The 24,795-nt window shown below is 43.2% G+C and overlaps 1 protein-coding gene across 1 annotated transcript in view; it reads right to left on the bottom strand.

The window, feature by feature from the left end:
* A2ML1 (alpha-2-macroglobulin like 1) overlaps positions 1-24,795 on the bottom strand; it is a 91,553-nt gene that overhangs the window by 8,748 nt on the left and 58,010 nt on the right. The window contains exons 18-34 of the mRNA XM_045290516.1: positions 24,089-24,182; positions 23,400-23,511; positions 20,092-20,320; positions 19,785-19,911; positions 19,480-19,601; positions 18,889-18,940; positions 18,476-18,559; positions 14,070-14,246; positions 13,830-13,911; positions 13,379-13,535; positions 8,548-8,622; positions 8,220-8,382; positions 4,975-5,189; positions 2,283-2,498; positions 1,976-2,103; positions 1,698-1,788; positions 1,351-1,419 (exon numbers count right to left, since the gene is read on the bottom strand). Of these exons, the coding sequence (XP_045146451.1) occupies positions 1,351-1,419; positions 1,698-1,788; positions 1,976-2,103; positions 2,283-2,498; positions 4,975-5,189; positions 8,220-8,382; positions 8,548-8,622; positions 13,379-13,535; positions 13,830-13,911; positions 14,070-14,246; positions 18,476-18,559; positions 18,889-18,940; positions 19,480-19,601; positions 19,785-19,911; positions 20,092-20,320; positions 23,400-23,511; positions 24,089-24,182 (2,193 nt within the window). The remainder of the gene's footprint in view (positions 1-1,350; positions 1,420-1,697; positions 1,789-1,975; positions 2,104-2,282; positions 2,499-4,974; positions 5,190-8,219; positions 8,383-8,547; positions 8,623-13,378; positions 13,536-13,829; positions 13,912-14,069; positions 14,247-18,475; positions 18,560-18,888; positions 18,941-19,479; positions 19,602-19,784; positions 19,912-20,091; positions 20,321-23,399; positions 23,512-24,088; positions 24,183-24,795) is intronic.

Raw genomic sequence — 24,795 nt, 5'->3', positions numbered from 1 at the left:
AAAGGAAATGAATACAGTTGCATTTATGTAGTCTTTAAGAAGAGAAAAAAGTAAGAAATGAAGGAGAAAAGGAAACCATACAAAAGAAAGTACATAGATAATATCCCAGAACTAAACAAATAGACAACATCAGCCTTATGTGGGTCTGGGGGGAAAGGTAAAACCAAATACCCAACAACTCTCTGAGATAGATACTATTTTTAAGACTACCCACCCCCACGTCCCAGCTAAGGAAACAGACGTCAAAGAACTCGCCCAAGGTTTTACAATCAATGCCAGATTTAAGATCGGAGTCCAGGTAGCCTGGCTTCAGAGCCTCTTCTATTAACTACTCTGACACTCGAGTGCTGCAAGGTCACCTGTGACCTTGACATGTGACCAGTCAGAGAGCTGGGAGGCCCTGGTGGTGTAGTTGGTTAAGCATTGGACAGCCAACCGCAAGGTTCGTACTCACTGGCTATTGCAAGGGAGAATGGTGAGGCTGTCTGCTCCCGTCCAGGTTCACAGCCGAGGGACCCGAGGGAGCAATTCTACTCTGGGCTGGGAGGCACCCTGCATCCAAACGGATTCCGTGGCAGTGGATTTGGTTTGTTTTTTTGTTTTTTTGATAATGGTAAAATAAATACTGGGTTTTAAAGATGTTGTGTGTGTGTGTGGGGGGGGCTGTAGATATCTCATTAGTGCTTATGTTTTTTAAGTACATGGTGAAATGAAAATATTTTGGCTACATACGGTTAGGAAAAATACACCACAATTAATCTCACTTGTATCTTTTTACATGACTATAAGGCATTTTAAAACGACATGTAAGTGGTTGGGATTATATAGCTGTTGGAAAGTGATATCCTCAGGGTTACACACCAACATGGAGGAAAAATTAGGTTAAACGTATGCATCACAGGAAACCCGGGTGGCACAGTGGTGACAAATTGGGCTGCTAACCACAGGGGCTACAGTTGGAAACCATAAACCGGGAGAAAGATGAGACTTTCTACTCTCATACAGGGTCACAGTCTCAAAAACCCATGGGGCAGGGTGTACCCCACCCTGTCGGCTCGCTATGCATTAGCATCTACTCGACGGTAGTGAGTTCGGTTTGAGTTTGGATACGCATACAGGAGAAAATGAGACCGAGCTTATAGTCTATATTTCTGCAAGTGACCACAGGTTGTGTTTGGTGTCTATAACTTCTTTCCTCCACCACCATTATCATCTCATGGGTGCAGACTCACTTGGTCAGGTGCCTCATTCATTCCCGTGTATGTGGTGCTAGCGCGTCTGGATTAGGAGCAGAATCATTAAAAAAGGGAACAGCAGTGAAGCTCTTTGGTCAAGCTCCAGAATACTTACCTCTTCCAAGTAAATGTGAAGGGTATCGGTTCTATATTCAACCTTCTTCACCAGGGGTTGCTGGAGGAGCTGAGTAGGAAAGGGGAAAGGGAAACCAAGAGTCAGCCTCCCCTGTCCCTTAAGATCGCCTCCCCAAGCTCTATCCTCATCAAGGAGACGATATATGCTGTGGAAAAGGAACCGAGATGACTACTGAATCCATTTCCTAGGGCTGCTAGCTCTCTCTGGTCAATTTAGAGTCCCATTAGGAATTGTGGATGTATACAACTCTATCCATTTCACCAACTTTCTGATGATCATGTTAGATCTCATGAGGACCAGTTAAATAAAGAAAATAAATTACTTACCATCTGATTGGTGCTCTCTACAGGATTGAACCCAGAGAGCATCTTCACCTCCACGATGGCCATATTGGAAGAACTACGGCTCCCCACATAACTAACGACAGGAAGAAGCAAACCAGGGTGAGCCCATTACTTGCTCCCTCAGTGCATGTATCTCACCCCCGCCCCCAGCAAACACACACGTACACGCAAGCACATCCATGCATGCGCACACCAGACCATCTCCTATGTTGCAGGTCCCCCCTCAACCAGCCCAGTTTTCCGTTGCCCCAATTCCTCACCTGGTGTGGATAGTAAGAGTCACAGATTGGGGTGAAGTATGTTGATCGCATCTAGCTCTTCCCATTTCCACACTAAGGGTAAAGGTCTCCAGATTTTTAGGAGGGATAATGTTGTATCTCAGCACTGTCTGATAAGAGGAAATAGATAACCAAATGAGAGTTGAGAACCTTTTTTGGAGATTTTACAGTTTAAACTACTTTCTTTACAAACAAGATGGGGAGATACGGAGAAGGTTCTACTTGGAAGCAAATATACACTTGACTTCCTCTTCCCAGCCTGAATTCCTTCTTATATATCTTTGCTTACTTGCGCGTAGACACAGCCCTGGCCAGAGGCTTCTAAGGTGTATACTCCAGGAATATGAGGTAGAGTCTCTTGCTGAAATACCAAGCGATTGACAGTCTGCACATTGAAAGTGTGCTGGAAATTTTGAGTGGATTGTACAACCAGGTTGACTCCCTCAGTTGGCTCATAGGCAGTGGTGGCATATTTGGCAAGAGCTTGGAGAGCAACTACAGTATCCTGAGGAAGAAGAGGCAAACAAGAAACAAAACCAAACATATGCTTACCATTTTGTGAACCATTGGAATTAACCTCAAGCAACCCCATAAACCCATACATCTGTTTGTTGTTAGCTAGCTCGGATGATATCCTTTCTAAGTATCTGGAGAACCACATTCACCTCCCCTGGGGAAGCTGACATAGAAATCAAATTGTTGTATAGAAAGTAACCTTCAGCAAGTTATTATTGAATAGGTATAGCTTATTTTGGCTAATTTAATACACTCATATTCAGAAACCATACCTAAGTGCAGAACAGGCTAGTGCTTTGTGAAAATAAGTGGGTAACCGTTCAGTATATATTTAGAAGTTTCCTCATTTGGGAAGGAAACAGCAGTAACTTGATAGCCATAGAAATCAGGCAGTCCATGAAGTTATGTAACTGCGCTCTCATCTGTGACCCAGAGGGGAGCAGACCAGGGATCCTTGAAAAGGCCCTCCTTGCAGGTCAATGCTTCTTAGCCATTAAGTCATATAAAAATCTTTTCTTCATCTGGGACTAAGACACATAAGCTGTCACTAAGCAAGCATAGCGCAACACAGCACAGTTGGAACTCTCTATTGTGGAAACGTGATTTATATACACTTATATAGCCAAAGAAGGGAGGGGAGGCGTTTGGAAAACACATCTTGCTCTGTAGTGTGCGAATTTCTACAGATTTGACATTTTGTAAACTATGTTTTAGAAAAAGGAACCCCACTTCTTGATATCCCCAATGAAACAGCACAAGGGGATTTAGATGCCGCCACTGCTCTATAAAGTAGGAAAACAGATCATCCAGCCCGAGGGGGCGGGGAACAGGTTATAACTATGCAACTTGATCACTTACAAACAACGTTTTGTCTAGCCTTTGTGAAATGTAATCAAGAAGCCTTTACGGCTTGTACATATGGAAACAATTCAAGGGAATGGCCCTCCCCATCAGCTGAAAAGCTAGCGTGGATGATTTGTGATACGTGACTTCTTGTAATAGTCAAGGATTTTATTGGAAAACGATTCTAACATATATCTGTCACTAGAGTTCTAAACATTTCGCCCACTGCTCTCTAACATTTTCATGGATTATAATGATTTAAGACCCAGCAAGAAGAAAGAAGGGAGCCTCTCCTGATCTTGGGCCAAGAACTTTCCTGAAACAGGAAGCATAGTACCATGTAATTATTTGCAATCCCCAATAAGTTACTCTCATATTTAAACGTGGAGTTCGTAACACCTTTACCAGACATTCCATCTATAAAGAATCTGTTCCTTGATATGTTACAGTCTCAGTGAAACTAACCCTGATTTCACCATGTCAGAGCACAAGCTCTGTGAGGACAAGACAAAGGCTTTCCTGTTTTCTTCGGTGCCTGCATCAGTGATTCATTGTGGGTCTGTCAGAACATTTGCAGGATGAATAAGGGGATAACTCCGCGCTCTGTGGCCGTGTTCTTAAACAAATGCGATGGTATTATTTGAACTTTATGCCCTTCTGACCCTCCTGTTTGCTTTCCACTTGCCACCACACTCCTTCCAGTTCTCTTGACCCCTAACCTGGATGTAACCCTCCCTCCAGTCTAACTCACTCCTCTAAAGGATCTAACAGTATACCAACTTCCAAATGAACCTTTTTGAAACAATGTTAAAAAAAATAGTCGAATAGTTCCCTAGCATTAGCTGCAAACGGTTGTCTGACATACAAGGCCTTTCATAATATGAACCTACCTTACCTTTCCAACTGAAATTCAATTATGATTTGGTGAAGCCAGTTTTCCCAAAGACCATCCTACATGCTCACAAAGTGATGTCACAACTCACACCACTTCCTCTTCCTTTCAGTAGTCACCCTCAAATGTTACAGATCTTATAGATCTATATAGATCTATCTTATAGATCTTACAGATCTTATAGCTCTATCTCAAATGTCATTCCTCTGTGAATACTGCTTATCCCTCAAGCTGACGGAGTGATCTCTTCTTGGCAGTCTAAAGCATTTAGTGCCTCTATTATACTATAACCAGATCCTATTTTATAACATAGAGAACTTGCCCAAGATTTCTGTCTAGATCATAAATCTTTTAGTATGTATTATAGCTTGCTGGCTTCCCAAGCCCTACCATAACAGGAGGTATGCTCATCACATACCATTTTTTATCTCCAAAATTGGCTTTCTGATGTATTAATATGCACATGTAGTTATAATTATGTGTATCCCCTTTACATGTAAAATATTAATCTCATATGTTCTTAAACTCTACAAAGAGCATTAAATCAATTTAGTACTACTTATGTGCTCATATGATCCAATTTTATGAATCCTATATGTTTTTTATATTTTATTCTGTTACTAGAATTATAAGATCCTAGGCCTAGAGAGTGGGATTAATTTTTTTTCTCTAGCTACACAAAACTCTAGTCCTTTCTAATAAGCAGCAGTGAGGAGAGTAAGCTGTTTACCTGCGTTGAAGAGCAGCCTCCGTAAGCATTGCGTTGCTTGGTTAGCCAAGCAACTATACCAGTGGCCTTTGCTATCTCCTTCTGAGTCAAGCTGGACTTGGTAAGCTGGGCCAACAATACATATGATGAGAGCTCCACCTCCACAGCCTCAGGTTCAGACCAAAAGCTGGCCTCTGATCGCTGAGTAGGTTTCTGACTCCAGTGAATTGACTCCCCTAAGGAGAAAGAAGCAAAATGAGTAAGGCCTTAGAAGGAAATGGCTTTTCCATACTCAGTCTGTAAACACTGTACTTCAGAGCAGAGAAAGTTCAACTAAGAATTTACAGGGTTAGAAACAAGCAGTACTCAGAATTCACTCATTTACTGACTGTAATGTATATACGGGATGCAGACATGAGTGGAGTGTGTGTGTGTGTGTGTGTGTGTGTGTGTGTACGTGCGCACATGCCCGCAGTCATGAACAAATCTCCAAGGTATGGTTTAGCTAGGAAGATCAATAAATGCTCCAACCTCAACCTCACTACCATCTAGTTGATTCTAACTCATAGCAAACCCATAAGGCAGGGCAGAACCGAATTTCCAAGATGGTAACTCCTTAAGGAAGTAGACAGCCTTCCTCCCCACCCCTACCCCCTTGCTGGTTTCAAACTGTGACCCTTGCAGTTAGCATCCCGATGTATAACCATTATGCCAACAGGGCTGCAGTCTCCTGTAACTACAGGAAAACCTTATTGAGTTATAAATCCTGATGCTATCAGAGGTAAGTAAGTAGCTCAGGAAGTATAAGCATCTTTTAAGAGTATTATGTGCATGGGGGCATTTTTTTACTTAAAGAATCTTATGGATTTTTCTTATTCTTTTTTAAAAATCATTTTATTGGGGGCTTGTACAACTCTTATCACAATCCCTACTTATATATATTTTTCACTCGTTGGGATTTAGTGCCTGTATCCTATCATTCCATATTTCAATCACATCAAATAGAATCGTACCATTGCTACCACAATCAGTTTCCAAACAATCTTTTTCTACATGGACTCCTTGACATCGTCTCCCTTTAACTCCACCACTATCACTCTTAATCAAGGGCTTAATGTTTGAATAGAAGAATAAAAAAGAAGAGTTGATTATGCATAGGAATGCTGAAAAACTATAGAAGAAATATTAAGGAAATATTAGAAGATGATCCAGTAGAATGTATGACAGATAACTTGCCGAAACAGAAAAACAAATGGAGATAAGAAGAGTGGGAGCTAGAAGCCTATTAAACAGCAGTACCAAGAATGAATAACTCTTAGGAGGCAATCTAATTGGAAGAGTATAGGAGAACACGTGTAAGCCTGTAAGATAATCGAGAAGAGAATAACTTAAAATCATTAAAACAGTGGCAAGGATATCCTCCATCCACTGTTGGAAACACCCATATACACCCAGCAAAAAAAAAATATATATATATATCTAGAGTCCATGAGAGGAGAACTCAGCAATGATATTCATATAAATGAAAGCTGAGATTAAATTTCTTCCTGGAAATAAAAATTCAAATACATAGCTAAATAAGTAAGATGTACTAATATTTTATTTGTAGGATCTATTAAAACTTCAAACAACTCTAAATACATCCAAAAGTTGTCAAAGAACTTTGAGAAATCTCTCAGTTTAATTCTCATTCCATCTTAAGATACAATTTCATGATCCTACATTTAAAAAAATAAATAACAAAATCCCCCGGGGGATCTGGACTCTACCTTAGGCACACTTGTAACTTGAGAACTTAAGTCAGAAAATGCACGGTGTCTGAGGCAGTGGAAGAGAGCTGTTCCAAGACTGCGGAACTGTTGGTAGGCAGACAAACATGGCCTTGCTACATCAAGGCCCCGTGTACTGTATTTTTTTTAAAATAATTTCATTGAGGGGGCTTACAATTCTTATTACAATCCATACATCAATTGTATCAGGCATATTTTACATGTGTTGTCATCATTCTTTTCTAGACAATTACTTTCTATTGACCCCTTGATATCAGCTCCTCTTTTAAATTTTTAAATTGGAGTCGATGTCAAGGAGTTCAGGGAGGAAAAGAATGTTTGGAGACTGATTGTGGTAGCAATTGTACAATACTGCTTTATGGGATTGCATTATGGAGTGGCATTATATATGTGTGAACTCCCAATAATAAACAAACAAACAAACAAATAGATCATAGTAGTTATAAGGTAGGGAGCCCCGTGGTTGGTGTAGTGGCTCCACAAGGACCGCAGTTTGACATTTCCTGGGATTTTCTACGCTGGTGGAGGGTTCCAGTCTCAACAACTCACAGGCGCAGCCGTGGTGGGTCAGATAGGGTTGCGATGCGCCAATATTGACTGGATGGCAGTGAGAGCTTTGGCAATTCCAACTCTTGGCGATTCCAGATGCGTCAGAGTAGAACTGTGCTCTGAGGGATTTTCAAATGCTCATTTGTCGGTTGTGAATTGCCAGCCCGCCTTTCTTTCTTCTTTTTAGACACATTTTATTGTACTGTCGATGACGTTTTGCATAACCGTTTCATGTTCCCAGTCAATAGTTCATTTACAAATCGCTCTGTGACATTGGTTTCAACGCCTGCAACATATCAGCTTTCTTCCTGTTGCCTCGCTGGACTCGTCATGTCCACCCATCTTGTTTCCTTGTCCCGCTCTGTCTTCTCGTCTGGGTTTGAGCAAAGGTTGCCTTCTAATGTGGTACATTAGAAGGACACATTCTTCCCATTCGCTTCATAGTCCCATGCAGTGATGCTACACTATATATAAACACATGGCTGGAAGGTAGCCCAGACTTCAGGTGCTGTTCACCAGCCTAAGATATAGAACATTAGCTTTATGACCTACGTTTTGTCAACTGACCTAGGTGTCCCCTGACAGGAGTTCCTTCCGGGTGACAGGTACCACCGGGTGATCTTATCATCTCCAAATTTTTAGTTAGCAGCTGTGTGAATAGACCATTTTCACCACCCATGGACTCAAAAGGAATTTTGAAGACCTCCAAAAATGTGATTCTACACTGCCATACATCTTCTACTACCTCTACCCACTAGTGTCTCTTCGTTAACTCCAAGTTCCTAGTGATGATTTTGTGACTTACCATCTTTTTCTAAAGTGACTCTTTGGATGGAATATATGTGAGACTGAGGAGGCTGGGAAAATCATAGATACGACATGTCATATTCTCAGAATGCCTAAGGTATTTCTACCTGACCAACATACCTGAGATGAGAGCCTGTTGATCTAATTTTTCCAGAAGACTCCTCCTGATGTCCGTTTCCCCAGCTAGGGAGAAAGTATAAGCTAGGAGGGCCTGGGTGTAGAGGTTGGTGACAGCGGTGAGAGATTTCTGGAGACATTGCAGACCTTGACTCACCATTGGATCCTGAAAAGTGAAGACGGATACCAGCTGATACGCTATTCCTTTTGAAATGGAAGCAACAGGGAAATCCTAACATGATCCCGATTACAATTGGGCAGAGAGAAAGGAGTTTCTCTAGTAACAGGCATGATAGAAAGTATATAAAGAGGAAGGGTTGGAAAAACTCACATCTAGGGGCTTCCCCATCTCCAGCAAGGCAGCAGTGATATATGCAGTCAAGGAGATCTCATCGTCAACACCACCCTAAAAAGGCACAAGGGGATGAGCGGGAGGACAACGGCCAGCCCAAGCAGGGACCGTGTGCAATTAAAACTAACAAACACAGGCAACCCTGTGAATAAATTAATTTTTTTTAAAGTGTTCCTTTCCATGGGCTGATAGCAGCCCTAAGCTTCGAAGACACAACACAGGGAGGGGGGAAAGGGCAGGACTTTAGCAACTACATGGCACTGTAGTAGTTTTCACTTTGGGGTAGGTCCTAAGGGAACTCAAGAGAAGGGCCTAAGAAGGATGAGAGGGTCAACAAAGGGAACCAGGGAGAATATCTTTACCATCCCACCCAAACGGAGCAGCCCCATTGGTTCTCCCTCCAGGAACATGAGGTCCATCCCCTACTCTGGGGGCAGGTGGACAGGGATTAGGTAAGACTTGCCCTGTCAATGAATGTACAAATGTGCTTTATACAATTTATGTATGTATGGATTGTGATAAGAGTCATATGGACCCCTAATAAAACGATTTAAAAAAAAAAGACTTGCCCTGCTTAATGTTTTTCACAAAAAAGGATCTTAGCAAGGTATAAAAATACCTACTCTACATTATGATCCTCATTCTATTAATGAGAAAACGAACCCTATAAAAGGTTTACAATCTTGTTCAAACTTACATCCCTAATAAGCAGCAGCACTGGAATTTGGACTCAGGAATGTGAACCTGAGAGATCAAGCACTGAGCTGTTAAACTTGACCACACAGAAAAGAGATAGGAAAAAAATTGTAGGAATTGATTCTAATCAAGTTTTACATGACTCCCGGGGCTTTCATATAAAAGGGAAGAGAATGTCTTGGGAAAGATGCGATCCTGCTTACAGAATACTATTCTTGTCTTGAGAAGTCTTTGAGTCTTATGTACTCAAAACTCAAACTCAGTGCCATCAGGTTGATTCTGACTCAGGACAGGGTAGAACGGCCCCTGTGAGTTCCTGAGACTGTAACTCTTTATGGGAGTAGAAAGCCTCATCTTTCTCTCAGTTTCGAACTACTGACCTTGTGGTTAACAGCACAACATGCAATTGCTACACCACCAAAGTCCCTTATATGGACAGCAGAATGAAACACAACCTCGTTCTGAACCATCCTCACAATTGTTGCTATGTTTTACCCCATCTTTGCAGCCACTGTACCCATCCATCTCAGTGAGGGTCTTCCACTGCTTAGCTGCCTCTCTGCTTTACCAAGCATGCTGCTCTTCTCCAGAGATTGGTCCCTCCTGATGACATATCCCAATTAAGCAAGACAAAAGCTTGCCATTCTTGCTTCTAAGGGGCATTCTGGTTGTACTATTGCCAAGATGGGTTTCTTCATTCTTTTGGCAGTCCATAATTGTGGGGAGCAGAGAACAGGAAGAGTGTGTATACAGATGAAACCTTTAGCCTCATATATTCAGGAGCCTGGCAGGCTGGGTTTCTGGGGTGGAGGAGGCCTTCACCCTTGTGAGTTGGAGGTGAGTCCCAATCACATGCTCATCATTAATATTGTTCTCCATTATATGCTCCCATAGGAGTGCTATCTTAAAGTTACTTCTTACAAGCACATGGTTGGTTGCTATGTAGCAGACACAAGCTATTGCTTTCTAGGCTCTGAGGACAGCCACTCCCCCTTACCTGCCCTGGGCACTGGTGTTAGGTTACTCTCACCTGTGAGCTCAGGGACCTTAATGTAGATAGCACCCACGTTGTGATGCTGTAACTACTGACTATGCATGTCTTATGGCTACCTATAAAGGTCACAAGACAGTAAAGGTTTTCTCTCACTTCTCCTAGTTCCATGTGGGCCATCAAGAGGAGCTGAAGTGAGCATGCTACGATAAAATGTGTCTGACTCCTTTATTTTATTCTCTCCCCTATCTTTCCTATCCTCTCTGACTTTACTATAATCTTTATATATTAATCACCATACAATTGCCCTTTGGTTGGAGGCTGGTTTCCTCTGACACATAGTATATTCAGTATTCTTTGTGAACACCATACTTTAAAGGCTTCAATTATCCAGCCTTGCTTGTTCAATATCCAGCTTTCACATGCATATGGGGCAACTGAAAATACTATGGCTTGGGTCAGGAAGACCTTTGTACTCAAAGTGGCATTTTCACTTTTTAACCCTTTAAAGAGGCAAAGAGGTCTTTTACAACGGATTTGGCTAACACAATCCATCATTTAATTTCTGGACTGCTGCTTCCATTGCATTGGTCCTATAGGTCCTATAGGTCCAAGTAAAATGTAATTCTTAACAATGGCAATATTTTCTCCATTTATCATGTCGTTGCTTATTCATTCGGTTTTTAACATTTCTGTGTTAAGGTCTATCAGTAAGTTCTCAAGTCCTCTTCACTTTCAGATGTGTTATCTGCATGTTGCAGGCTGTTTCTGACTCTTCCTCAAGTTCTGATGCCATGTTCTTCACATAGCCCAAGTTCTCAAATCATTTGTTCTCATACTGATTGAATAAATTCAGTGAAAAGATACAGTGCCGATGCCCAATTTTTCCAATTTTAAAATATGTAGTGTCCTCTTGTTCTGCTTGAACAACTGCTTCCCGGTCTAGGTAGAGGCTTTGCATATAAGTATTCTAGAATTCCCATTATTTGCAATGCTATCCATAATTTGTTATGCACCGCAGTCAAATGCGATTTCATAGTCAATAAAGCACAGGTAAACATCCTTCTGGTGTTCTCTGCTTTCAGCCAAGAGCCACTTGACATCAGCAAAGTTATTCCTTGTTCCACGTCCGCTTCTGAATCCAGGTTGAATTTCTGGCAATTCCTTTGCAATGTGCTCCTGTAGTCGTTTGAAAATAATATTCATGAAGATGTTCCTTATATATGATATTAATGATATTGATAAAGAATTCTAGTGGAATCTCTATAGAGCTATTTTGTTTTCAATGCTTAAGATGTTCAATCCAAGCCCTGGAACAACACTGTAAATGATTTATCTAGAAAAGTTGATACAAATCTTTTTTCACTTATGATGTTCTGAACTGACCACATCATCCTCCAGCATCTGTGTCTCATCCTGTATTTGGGAGCATGGGATTGGGCAACATTTCCTTCTGCTGTTCATAGAGAAATGGAATAAAAAGGTAGTGGGTGTGATAGGTAGGTTTATTGTGCCAACCTGACCAATAGGAACATGTGGAATTAAGAAGGTCACAGTTTGATTGGAGGGCAAAGAGGTAAATGGTTCAGCAAGCCCCACCTGTCTCTCTCTTGCTCTCTGGTGATTGAACCACTGTGCAGTTAGTTACCTTAGCTAGTTCTCTGCTTTAACTTGTGAGCTACACTACTCATGGGACACCCACCCGTGGATCATGTTGCTGGAGCTTGAGGTACTTTTGAGACCTGCTTCATCACGCTGATGGTGTATACATCACTTGAGCTTGGGACTGTCGGATCCTGTCGTCTGGCTGACTGTTGGTGACCTGCCCTGCTCTTTGCCGCCTGTGGCCGGACTGCCCTCATTGCTCTACAGAAGACTCAGCTGTCTGCTCCTTTGACGTTGGACCCAGCAGTCCTCATGAATTGAAGGACTTTGAGTATATTAACTGTTCCACAGAAGTGAGTAGAACTGAGCCCTCTGTATTGCTGTGCAGACTAATTAGCTGTTATTATATTCCTTCATGCTGTATATCTATCTATATCTCTAAAATCATAAGTGTTCTGGTTTTATTTCTCTAGAGAACTCTGTCTAACACAGTGGGATTTTCCGTGAGCTTTGTGAAACCCCCTCACACATAAGGTTACCACGAGTCATAGCCATCTCAATGGCGACTACGAACAGATGGTCATGTCACAAGTGGCTGGGAGGAGTGCCTATGGAGCCAGACTGCCAAGGTTCAAACTATAGTTCTACCACGTATTAACAATGAACTTGGACAATTTACTTCAATCAGGGACTTAGTTTCTGTAAAATGGAATTAATAACGTGATATAAGTACCTGTCCCATTGATTTGTTGTAAGCACTGCATAACATTAAACAAAAATAAGATACTGGCACAGAAATTACTGGCACCCAAAATTAAGGTTAATTTCATGATAGACAGCATTACAAAAGACACCTGGTTGCCTATTCGTCCTCACCAAAGGAAATGGCTCAGACTACATTCCAGATTGGGGGAGAGGGTGAAAGGCTGAGAGACCTTCTAGTCCAGTGGTTCAGCTACATCAGAATTATCCAACCCAAACAAAACTCACTGCCATCGCCTTGATTCCAACTCACAATGACCACAGGAAAGGGGGGAACTGATCCTGTGGGCTTCTGAGACGGTAACTTTTTACAGGAGTAGAAAGCCCCATCTTTCTCCTGAGGAGTGGCTGGTGGTTTTGAACTGTTGACCTTGGGGTTAGCAACTCATCACCACCAGGTTCTTCAGGGTTATCTAGGAAGCTAATGAAAATGTCTCCAGCCTCCACACACACATGTTCTCATTCAGGAGGTCTGGAGTGGGGCTCGAGTTTGCCTTCCAAGCAAGGGGATGCTCGTCTGCTGATCTGAGAACCATGTCCTAGTCCATTGTCCCATTCTACAGGCATGGAAGTTGAGGCCTAGACTATGTGTCTCAGAGGCCTAAGCTATTGTCCCTCCTGAAGACTAAGGCCTACGTGATGTCACTCGTACCTGAAGAACTGATGCCTAGGTCACTGCTTGTTGGCTACAGCTCCGAGGAGCAAGTTCCTTGCAGACAGAGCCAGTGGGCTGCAGAGCCCTGGCCAGCCCCTCACCTTCATCGATGTATGAAGGAGCTTCCCCACATTGGCATAGCAGCCACTGGGGAGTTGGTTTCCTGCCATCCACTTAAGAGCTTCCTGGATGTTCTTGTCATCAATGAAGATGAATTCCCGAGCCTGGCCAAAGCACTTGGTGACAAAGGCTGTCAGCCTAAAAGGGGAAATTTCCTGGTGAGAGCGTGTTCTGACACAGGGCTCTGGAAGGAGAGATGGGAAAACATAATACCAGAGGAAGCCTCCAAAGGAATACATGAATTGGCACGAGTAGGGACAGGAACTAGGGAGGACACGAGAGCTGGAGAAGGATGCTGAAACAGACAGCGTTAGGCAGGTGGAAGGCTGAGTGCAAAAAGGTACCACATTCAGGTGAGAGGGGAGAAAGTTCTAAAGGGCCCAGGAACTATGTTCTGGGGAATCATGCTCATTGGGAAAGGGGCAATATTACCATGTATTTCCGTTTCCGTCCTTCTCCCCAAAGGCACTGTATGAACCATTGCTGTGTTTGTACGTCAACTCTGTCTGGTACCCTGGGAAGCCAGAAGTGGTTTTAGATCACATGACAACTTCAAAACACATCCCCAGCCTCTTCAAGTTCCACTGCCAGGGAATGGAACGGCCTCCACTCTTTCGCCCTATCCTAGATCCTGAGGGAGAAGACTGCCCAAGAAAGATTGAGCCAACTTACCTTTCTCCAGGAAACCCACTGCCCGAGACTTGATTTCCTCAGTCAACAGCCCTGCCTTCTCCAGGTATTGCAACACGTAGATGATGGGGGCGAACATCACCATGTTCTGCTCCCCACAGCCACTTGGCATCTGGACCAGATTATCTAAATTCTGCAGGGCTGTGCCCATAATGTCCCCTGGGAGCCAAAGGGAGAGAACAAGCATTTAGCGATAGGAAAAAGAAAAAAGCAATTAAGATTTTAAAAAATAAACAACCATTCGTTTTACAAATATATAGTACCGTATATACTTGAGTATAAGCTGGCCCGAATATCAGCTGAGTCACCTAATTTTACCACAAAAACTGCGTTTAAAATGTGCTGAAAAACTCATCTTATACACCAGTAAATACCGTAACTATCATTTAACAAGTTCCTACTATGTCTTTGGGAGGTACAACTATAAGGCAAACACAACCTCTACCTTCAAAAGCTCACAAAGGGTCAAACAGTTTCAGTTATAGTTCACAATAAACAATTACAATACAGGTGCACCTGACTCCAGCCATGGTACTTCAATCACCTCACGTACATGTGCAAGTTGCACAAAGAATAAGGAAGACCAAAGAAGAATCGATGCATCTGAAATATGGGTGCTGGTGAAAAATGACGCAAGTGCCGGGGACTGCCAGAAGAAACACGAATCTGTCTTGGAAGAAGTACAATCAGAATGCCCTTTGGAAGTGCGGATGATGAGACTTGGTCTCTTGTACTTTGGACATGTTCTGAGGAGTGACCCGTCCCTGACAAAGGACATCATGCTTGGTAACGTGGAGGGCAGAGAAACAGAGGAAGCCTCAAGGAGATGAATTGACTGAGTAGCCACAACAATGTGCTCAAACAACCCAATCATGGTGAGGATGGTTCATGACCAAGCAGTGCTTTGTTTTGTTGTGCATAGGGTTGCACAGAACTGAGTTGATGGCACCTAACACCACCAACAACAGTAACTTTAATGCAGCATTGGGTCCATAAATGATGCTAGATACCCAGAACAAAAAGCCCCTTGTCACTAGATTGATTGAGACTCATGGAGACCCCATGTGTGGCAAACTAGAGCCATGCTCTGCTCTCTTTTCAATGGCTACTTGGGGGAAGAAGACCCCCTTCTTCTAAGGCAGGGGTCTTCAAACTTTTTAAGCAGGGGGCCAGTTCACTGCTCCTCAGACCGTTGGAGGGCCGGATTATAGTTTTAAAAAAAAACTATGAACAAATTCCTCTGCACACTGCACATATCTTATTTTGAAGTGAAAAGGCAAATGGGGCAAAAACACCCGGCGGGCCGGATAAATGTCCTCGGCAGGCCGCATGTGGCCTGCGGGCCGTAGTTTGAGGACCCCTGTCCTAAGGCATCTCTGGGTGGACTTAACCTCCAACCTTTCTGTTAGCAGCCAAGTGCATTAACTATTTGCCTAACTTTAGGTTTGTACAACCCTCTGGACCCAGAAAGTTACTAGAACTGGTTAATGATGTCATGAAAAGTCTAATACCCAACTACTAAGCTTCCCAACTGCATATAAGTGCATTACCCTCCAAATCACCAAGTCCCTTTTGAACACACAGTCTTGTTTTGTTTTGTTTTTGATGATTCAAAGGGAGATTTTATTTCCAAAGGACAGCTTTAGATAATAATGAGGCAAGAGTACATAGCACGCATAGTGTAACAATAACACCATGATAAAATTGCTCTAAGCACAAACAATTCCTGGGCCTGGTCTTATCTTAGCAAATGCAGCTGTGTTCTTGGTGTACACAGGGTATCTTGGCATAGGGGAAAACATATGACCATCACCCTAGCATTCTGGGTCAGTGTCCCCAAGCACCCCAGAGAGTCCCTAGTACACTTCAGTTAAAACTCAGTGACTCTCTATAACCACAGAGTGGGAAGGGATGTTAAACAATGAATATAGGGAACCTAGGGGGGAAATGGGCCAGATTTTAGGTACCTGGGTAGACCCTATGAATTCTTTTCTACGCAACCTTTCATGAACCACACCATGGACTAAGCCCAAGGATGATCACAAAAGCCAACTTGGCAGGTAACAGGGCATAATGCAGGGGCTACCCCAAAAGGGCTTAATGTATAGGCTCTGCTGAATGAACTGAACCCTATCTTGAAGCTGCCTGTACCCCTGGCCTGAGGGATGGGGTATTTGAATGGGAGAGGAAGCAGAGAGGGCCTGTCCCAGGGTTATGGAAGTGGCAGTTGCTGGACTTTGGGGAAAACCTCTGACTTGGTGGGTGTGCAGGATCCCCATACATGTAGTGCCTCAGTGCCCACCTGGTAGTGACTCAACAGGTGGGGATCCATTGAACAGGGATCTACACTTGGGGAAGTTGGCCCAGGAAGACCCCCAAGTGGCATCAACTCCCATATTTAGGGTCAACAGAGCCCAGTTGAATGAAAGATTGAACTGAGTAGGGAAAAATATCATGGGTGTGGTTCAAGATGAGACTACTCGTATAGACTCCTCATACTGACTGTTAATAATGCCATCGACTTATACGCCAGGGGGGTGACAATGCCATACTCCTTTAGTTATATGGGTTTTTGATTTCCTGCTTGTGGCTTGCTCTTTTGTGATTTTGTTTTTCCTTTCTTTTTTTTCTTTTTTCAGTATGTATGTTCTGGTTGTTTGGCTGCTGATTGGCGTATGGCTGCTAATGATGCAGTTACTATTACAGGGTTGTGATTTTGTTATATTACAACCACCAAAGTAAACCTGAGCCATGCAAACCATATGGACAAGCAGATGGAGTCTGGGGTCCTACTTAACTCTAGCCCCAATTTAAGTACACTTAGTTCTGATAACATGGTCCTGCTTGATACCTTCATGAAAGGATCACTGAAGGTAAGATTATCACAGCAAAGTACGGTGAAGAAAGTAGATGGTGCCCAGCTATCAATCAGAATAGGAACACATACCATCTTGACAAGTTATGTCTATGCCAAATTGTCCACAGACCTTTCCATATATTATATAAGCCAGTAGCAACTCATTAACATTTACACTGTAGCCATTGAGATACATTCAAGTCTATAAATATTTACTGGATGTCAACTATGTTCCCAGGACAGTTCTAGGAACCAGAAATGAAAAAAGCCTGGCTCTTGTCCTCAAGGAGCTTACAATGCAGTGTGGAACACAGTGAACTATGTTACAATAAAAAGTTTACTATATTCGGGCTAATACAGTATTATTACCCAGCCTGCTAGCATGGTTGGGTAAACCTTAGGTTATGAACTATAAAGTAGGTGGTTCAAAACAATGAGCTGCTCCATAGGAGGATGGTGAGGCTATCTTCTTCCATAAAGATTTACAGCCTCAGAACCCCTGTAAAGGGTTGCAATGATTCTGAATCGACCTGATAGCAATAGATTAGTTAGTTGGATACTAGAGCTATAAATAAAATTACAGTTAAAACAGAATGTTGGACCTACAAAAGACCGACCAGTAAAAGAGTAAAGAAAAAGAACTCCGCATTGATAAGGCTCCTATTATGTATTAGATATTGTGTTCGGAACTTTCTCAACTTCGCATCTGATCTTCACAGCAATCCTCAGAAGTATCACAGGACTATCACGTCTTACAGAAGGGAAATCAGGATTGCTTAATTGTTAAACAATCGACAATATTCTAAGGAACAACCCTCAGAACAGTCAACCTCAAAGGGAAGCATTTTTCAGAAGGCGGGAAGGGGCTGGAGCGAAGGGTGCATGGAAATGGGGAGCCCTGGGCAGAAGTGGGAAGAATGCAGCTCCATTGAGGAGCCTGCAACCAAGGTCAGCAAGCGAAATGTGTATCGGCTCTTGGATGGGAAACAAATGTGCTCTGTAAACCTTGACCAAACCAAGAAAAAATGTTTTCTAAAACAGTGGTGGTGGGGCGGATGATTAAGTAACTCTGTTTAAGACAACATGGCTGGACATGGTAGTACTGGGTCCCTAACGGAATTTCATAGGGTTTCAATTTTCTATTCATTCCCTTTCTTCCCCACAGTCATGAAACGGTGGAAACATGGAAACATGACGCATCTTCCCTAAACTATATTCAAATAGGTAAATGCCTCATTTTCTTACAGGTGACTGCCACAAGCCTTTTGTTCTCTTTATCTGTTTCCTAGACCACCTAAGTCTAAATACATATTGTTTGGTCAACTCTATAAGCACTACAGAATACATCTAACACCACCTCTACTGTTGCCTATACTCTGCATTCCCCACTATATAAAATAAACTCGTCTTTCTCCGTCACTAGCAGACCTTCTTTCAGATAACTCTACGTACCCAGCCCACTTTATACTTTTACACCTTTCAGTCCCATGTTTTCTTTCTTTTTTTCAACCAAGAATTTCTATCTGCTTACCCAGAACAGTAACATAAGCCTTTGTTGAATCAGGGACAACATCCGCAGGGAGCTCCAGGGAGATGGATTCTGAAACCACCTTTCCTGTGAGACAATAGAAGATAAAAGCAGTGAAGGGTCTCCTGTCCAACGTGTTGTAAAACTTCCTACGATCCAGAGTTTTCTGTGGGATGGAGACAGATTTCTTTTATCTATTCATGATGATCTTTCCTGAAAAGACTTTCAAAGAAAGCCACAATCCTACTGTGTATCTTCTTCTTCCTCCTGCCTCTCAGCTAATTGGCCCCACAAGGAATGGCACCCCACACTGTCTAATCCTTTCCACCATCTACATTCCATTCCTCTTTTTGCTGAAGAAAATCTCCTGTTACCTAAGGGTTCTCACCACCCACCCTCCCCTCCAGTCAACCCACCTTTTGGGCACAGCAGCGAGCTGTGTGTCTTCTCCACAAGGACTCCCTCAGGCTGGACCCATCCAGATGAAAATAGGAAAGATGATTGTCAGGGTAGGTGGCAAGGAAGGGGGAGGAAAGGGGAGGAAGGAGGAAGACCTAGGGAGAAGAGGCCCTCCCTGTGCTCCCAGGGCTTCCTACAGGATGAGAACAGAGCGGTCTCTGAAGCTCAGAACTTTACTATCAGGTGGACCTCTCAATAGAATGCCTTCTGAACAAGGGCAAAATTAGCAAACACGAGAGAGGAATGATTGACAAAGGGTTGACAATGATAATTTTTTTTTTAAGAAAGCAGCTAATGAGGGAGTTAAAACTTCTCATAAGAGAAATCCACACTCCTTCAGTGACTAACATTGCGTGAGAGTTTGTGATATGCCAGGCACTGGACTCAGCATGGGTTAGGCAAATTGTTCGAGGCCAGTAAGAGGTCAGAGAAGGAGAAAGTTGACGTTTCCTGGTTGGAATTGGAGAGACTAACTGGTACGGTTAAAGAGTGAGCATCCCGCCTCGGTTGCTGGCTCTACCTCTGAAGCTGGGCCTCAGAAACCTTACCTTGACCAAAACTGGCTTGATTAGTGTATCACTGCGCCCCTTTTTGGGAACAAACCCCTTTTGGTTTCCACAGGGTACCCTGCTGTCCAGAATTTCAGTGCTAATTGTAAAGTTGATGTAACCTGGGAAGAGAGAAGAAGGAAGGAATTCAGTAGCTCTCTCGTCAGCCAGTGAAGTCCTCTCACTTCTAGAACAGTTCTGCTGAAATGTCAAGCCAGAAGCCATGCAGTTGGCCCCAGCTCATGAAGGCCCACTGGGGTTTCTCTCTAGATTGTCCCTGCCTGCCCACCACTTCCCTCTCTTACCCAGTTTGGCAGCTGTGATGTTCCAGTGGTAGATTTTTGCTTCATCAGCACAGAGACAGATCGAGGCCTTGGAGTCCGCCCCGGATTCCCCATAGTACTCGTCAGACTCAGCCAGCTTGGTCTGAACCTGAAAGGAGTGTTTGCTATAAAAGACATGAGTGCACCCAGAGGCTCAGAGAAACTCGGAGCTGAGGCAATGCCATCTCCTCTTTCCCAGGGAACACTGGAAGGCTTCCAGTTAAACGTATGAGGGCAGAGGCCTCTACTTCTGATGCAGCCCCCTGTGCCCTGGATCATCGGTCCTCACCCTGATGCAGTCCTTTAAATAATTGAAGATGGTGGCGGTAAGACGAAAGGATTCCCCACGAACGACTGAGTAAGGGAGGGTCAGATCCACAAAAAAGGGCTTGAAAGCGGTTAGTCCAACCGTGGGTGACAGACCAAAGCCTCTGGCCTGGGAGGTGCAAAATGTCATGGCCTTCCACTCTGTGATGGTGTCAGGGACTGTGACGTGGACAGCCTCCTTCCCAGAGTTGCTGTGGAACACAAGGACCCGCGTGAGGTGGAGGGGAAGCAGGACAGGACGAACAGTCATGAATTATGCTCTGAATTCATCTGCAGAAATTATTTCCCCACTTTTTTACTGTGTCAAATACACGGGGAACAAAACATTTGCCATTGCTGTAACGTTCACAGGTACAGCTCCACGACATTCATTATGTTCGCCATGTGGTTCGGTCTTCACCACTCCTCGCCCCCTCACCTCACCCGTAAGGGAAGTGCAGTATCCCCTCCCCTAGGCTTGATGCCTTTTTCTACCCTCTTTTCCCCTCACCCCTGGTAACTGTTAATAAAACTTGGTGTGTATATACTGTAGACGGCCTGTTTGAGGAATTTCATGGAAGCAGGACCATATGATATCTGTCTTCTGTGCCTGACTTTTTTCAGAAGTGAATTTGTGATGTGGAAAAAGTGCAGAGACGACCAAACTGAGGAAACATGTGAAGCTCAGGACATGAATCTCGGGGTGAGTGAGGACATATAAATATGGGAGAATGGGGTGGTGACAGTATACATGTGTGAGGGAGTAAGGGTGGATGGGTGTGGATGCTTATCTGAAAGAGAGCTTCACTCAATGACATTGAGTCAACTTTGACTCATGGGAACTATAGGGTAGACTGGAACCGCTCCTTTGGGGTTCTGAGGCTGTCCATCTTTCAAGGAGCAGAATCCTCCTCTTTCTCCTGCACAGAAGCTCCTAGTTTCCAACGAGTGACCTTGTGGTTAGCAGCCCAGTGTGTACTCGGCTTTGCTACTAGAGGACTAGCGGCTCACCTCACTGCCTTCAAGTCCATGCTGACTCATAGCTCTAACTGCTCCCTGGGGTACAAAGCCCAGTCTTTCTCTCACGGAGCTGCTGGTGGTTTTGAACTGCTGACCATTAGTATCTCAGCTCAATCCTTAACCACCACACTGCCAGGTCTCCATGGGCTCCAGGCTGTTGCCCTCTAAATCTTTCAGGATGTGCTCTTATGGCTTCTCAAAATGAATTTGTAAGCACTGGATAGGAACTAATGTGAGTGGATATGTGCTTTATACGAGTATATATGTTGATAATTGTTCTATATATACAAAGGAGTACCTCTCCCCCCAAAAAACGGAATTTTTCCCAAAGCTATGTATTTAATTTTTTTTTAACAAAATAACCATATCACCTTCAAAGTATTCTCCATTACACTTAATACATTTGTCAAATCTGTGATTCTGTTCTTGGAAACATTTTCAAACTCATCTCTTTGGATGGCTGATAGCACCTCCCTCATTTTTTTCTTCACCTCTTCTGTGTCATCAAATCACTATCCTTTCATATCCCACTTCATTCATGGAAACAAAAAAGTTACATGGAGTGAGGTCAGGTGAGTAAGGTACATGGGGCAAGAGAGACATGCTGGTTTTTGCCCCAAACTGCACTGAGATGGCTGTGTGAACAGGTACATTGCCATGGTGGCAAAACCAGGCCCCACTTTGCCACAGTTACGCTATCATTTCAGAACCTCTAAATAGAAAGCTTGATTCACAGTCTGACCTAGTGGAATGAACTCCAAATGCACTACAAATCAACATTTTCATCTGTTCAGGAAGTTGACAGACATCCAGAACGAGGTTTGTCATCAATCAGCATTTCATCTTTTTTTGAAATGAGAAAACCACTCGTACACTTGAGTTTTTCCCATAGCGCTGTCCTTATAAGCTGTGTTCAACATCAGAACAGTTTCTATGGCATTTTTTCCCCAGCAGGAAACAAAATTTCATAGCTGCACAGTTTTCTTAAATCAGCCATCACAAAAAATGAGGTTTGAGCGAAAATGCTTTTACAAAAAAATTCACTGTGACTAGAGAGAACAATCCCAGGTGATGCCACTGGGTTCACTAACTCAGTGCAAGTGGCTCGGTGCTCACCTAGCAGGAAAAATACATGCACCGAAAGCTCCACTCCATCCAGCACAATTTTGTTTTTTGGGAGGTATGGGGTGGAGTGTGGGGTGGGGTACCCCCTCGTATATAAAACAATAATTTGCCAATCAAACATTTTTTACAGGTACAATTCAATGGCATTAAGTTCATGCATCATGTTGCTTAAGCATCACACTATTTCCAAAATTTTTCGTTGCTCTTAATAGAAGTTCACTGTCCCCTAGGCAATGAATTTCTCTGTTCCCTTCTTCCTGCTCCTGCTAACCATCGATAAGCTTTGGTCTCTATACACTTTCCTATTCTAGATATTCTATATAAGTAGAATCATATAGAAGTTGCCATTTCATGACTGGTTTCTCTGACCTAGCATTATGTTTTCAGGGCACATTTGTGTGGGAGCATGTTTCAGGATTTCGTTTTCTTTATGCCTAAGTAGTATCACCCGGTACATATGTGCCACATTTTATTTATTCACTCATGTGTCGTTGGACATTTGGGCTGTTGCCACCTTTTGGTTGAAAATAATGTTGTCATGAACACTGATGTCTAAGTCTCTATCTGCATTCTTGCTTTCAATTCTTCTGTGTATATACCTGGAAGAAATTGTTGGTGGATATGGCAATTCCGTGTTTAACTTTTTGAGGAACTGGCAAACGGTTTCCACAGTGGTCACACCGTTCTACTCCCGCCGGCAGTGGATGGAGTTTTAGGTCTCTTCACACTCGCCAACACCTGTTTTGTTTCTTCTCAATTACAGCTCTCTTCGCTAAGTTACTCACTGCTGTCGAGTCAATCCCATGCAGATCAGAGCAGAGCTGCCCCTGTGGGTTTCCAGACTACATTTTTATGGAAGTAGAAAGGATCATCTTTCTCCCTCAGAGAGGGAGCCCAAAGTGTATTAGCAGCCCAAAGTGTCCCCCACTACACCACCGAGGCTACTATAGCCACCTTATTGGGTGCGCAATGTGGATTTTCTTTGAATGGTTAAATATAATTGTATAAACACTCCGGGAAAGAACCACATTCCCATACCTCTGTTTACATTTCTAACTTGGATTCATTAGAACTTATTTGTCTGGGGATTCTCTGCTGACTCCATTGAGTATAAGCTTGCTGTATAGTTATTGAGACATCACTTACCCAATAGGAAAGAGGTCCCAGAGCCAGGTCTCGGGGAAGTACTGGCGGACCTGAGAATCTCCTGGTTGAACTGACGAAGATGGAAAAGCCTCTCTAGAAATGTCATTACTTCCTGTGGAGATCAAGAACGAAAGTATTTTGGAAGGCAGGTGTTTTTTGTTTGAGAGGTAGAGGGACTGCTAGCCAGAAATTCAGAGGAAGCAGAGAACATGTGATTGGACTGCTGAGAAACTCAAATAACTGACCTCACTGCCATCAAGTCCATTCTGGCTCATCGTGCCCTTATAGGACAGGATAGAACAGCCCCTGGGGGTTTCCAAGACTCTAAACTCTTTACAGGAGAAAAAAGCCTCATCTTTCACCCGAGGAGCAGCTGGTGGTTTCAAACTGCTGACCTTGTGGTTTGCAACCCGACTTGTAACCCACTACAGCACCAAGAATTCTTATTAAGTAATCACAGAGGCCATCAAGGGAAATGACAGAGAAGGAGGTTTGACTAGGGGATGAGTAGGTAAGGTCTTGAAACTTCAAAGTCCTCTGCAGAGAGAGAAGACCCGTAGGACTCACAATCTATGATCATTTTAATGTTAGAATTGTCAATGGAAAAACAGGAGGCAACAAGGGAACTTTCAGAGTTCAGTGACTTAACACTTTAGTCAATCTATGAACCATCGATCATAGGAGCTTACCTCCACCACTTGCAGTGCCGTATTTGGGAGACCAGTGATTACAAACTACTGGCTTCTTGATCTTGGAATTGGACAGGATTTTCAGGCCCACGCTCTGACAGGCACCAAAGAGACCAGAGATTACAGTGTTAGTTGGTATCCCACCACTAATACAAATACTACTACCAGTAATTCCACCATAGAAGGGTTGACCCCAAACACTCTTTTTTTCTTCTTCTTTTATTATTAATGATAAAACTAGAATTTACTAGCCAGTGTTCCGTCCCCAAGATGCGTTGTTCACTTGTAGCTAGCGTGCAAGGTTTTCAATGAAAGTTAAATACATTTAAATTTTCTTCCACAAATTGCTCCCACATTCTACCTTCATGTCCTTATTATTTGGCTGACTCTGAACTTGGATGATGAATCATATTAGCTTACTCAGTGCAACAAAAACATAGGGAGCATTAGGGAGAGGCGAAGGATGAACGAGACACAATCCTTGACCTCATAACCCTCCTGGTAAAGACCCCGGCCACAGAGCATCCCAAACCTCTGCTCATAAAATAAGTGTAAAATACTTTTTTGAAAACAAGAGACCCCTTATCTACCTTCTCTTATTTTATGGGATCACTGACATAGGTTGGAGATCACAGAGAAAGGGCAGAAGGGGGAGACTAGGTTTATAGTGTCTTACAAGGCTTTGCTCTCCAAGGTAATTGGGCAGC

Source organism: Echinops telfairi, unplaced genomic scaffold (genome assembly GCF_000313985.2).
Source record: "Echinops telfairi isolate 266 unplaced genomic scaffold, ASM31398v2 ScPeMD7_40;HRSCAF=151, whole genome shotgun sequence".
NCBI lineage: Eukaryota > Metazoa > Chordata > Mammalia > Afrosoricida > Tenrecidae > Echinops > Echinops telfairi.
The sequence above is the reverse complement of the archived record's forward strand: the minus strand, read 5'-3'. Positions and strand labels throughout refer to the sequence as shown.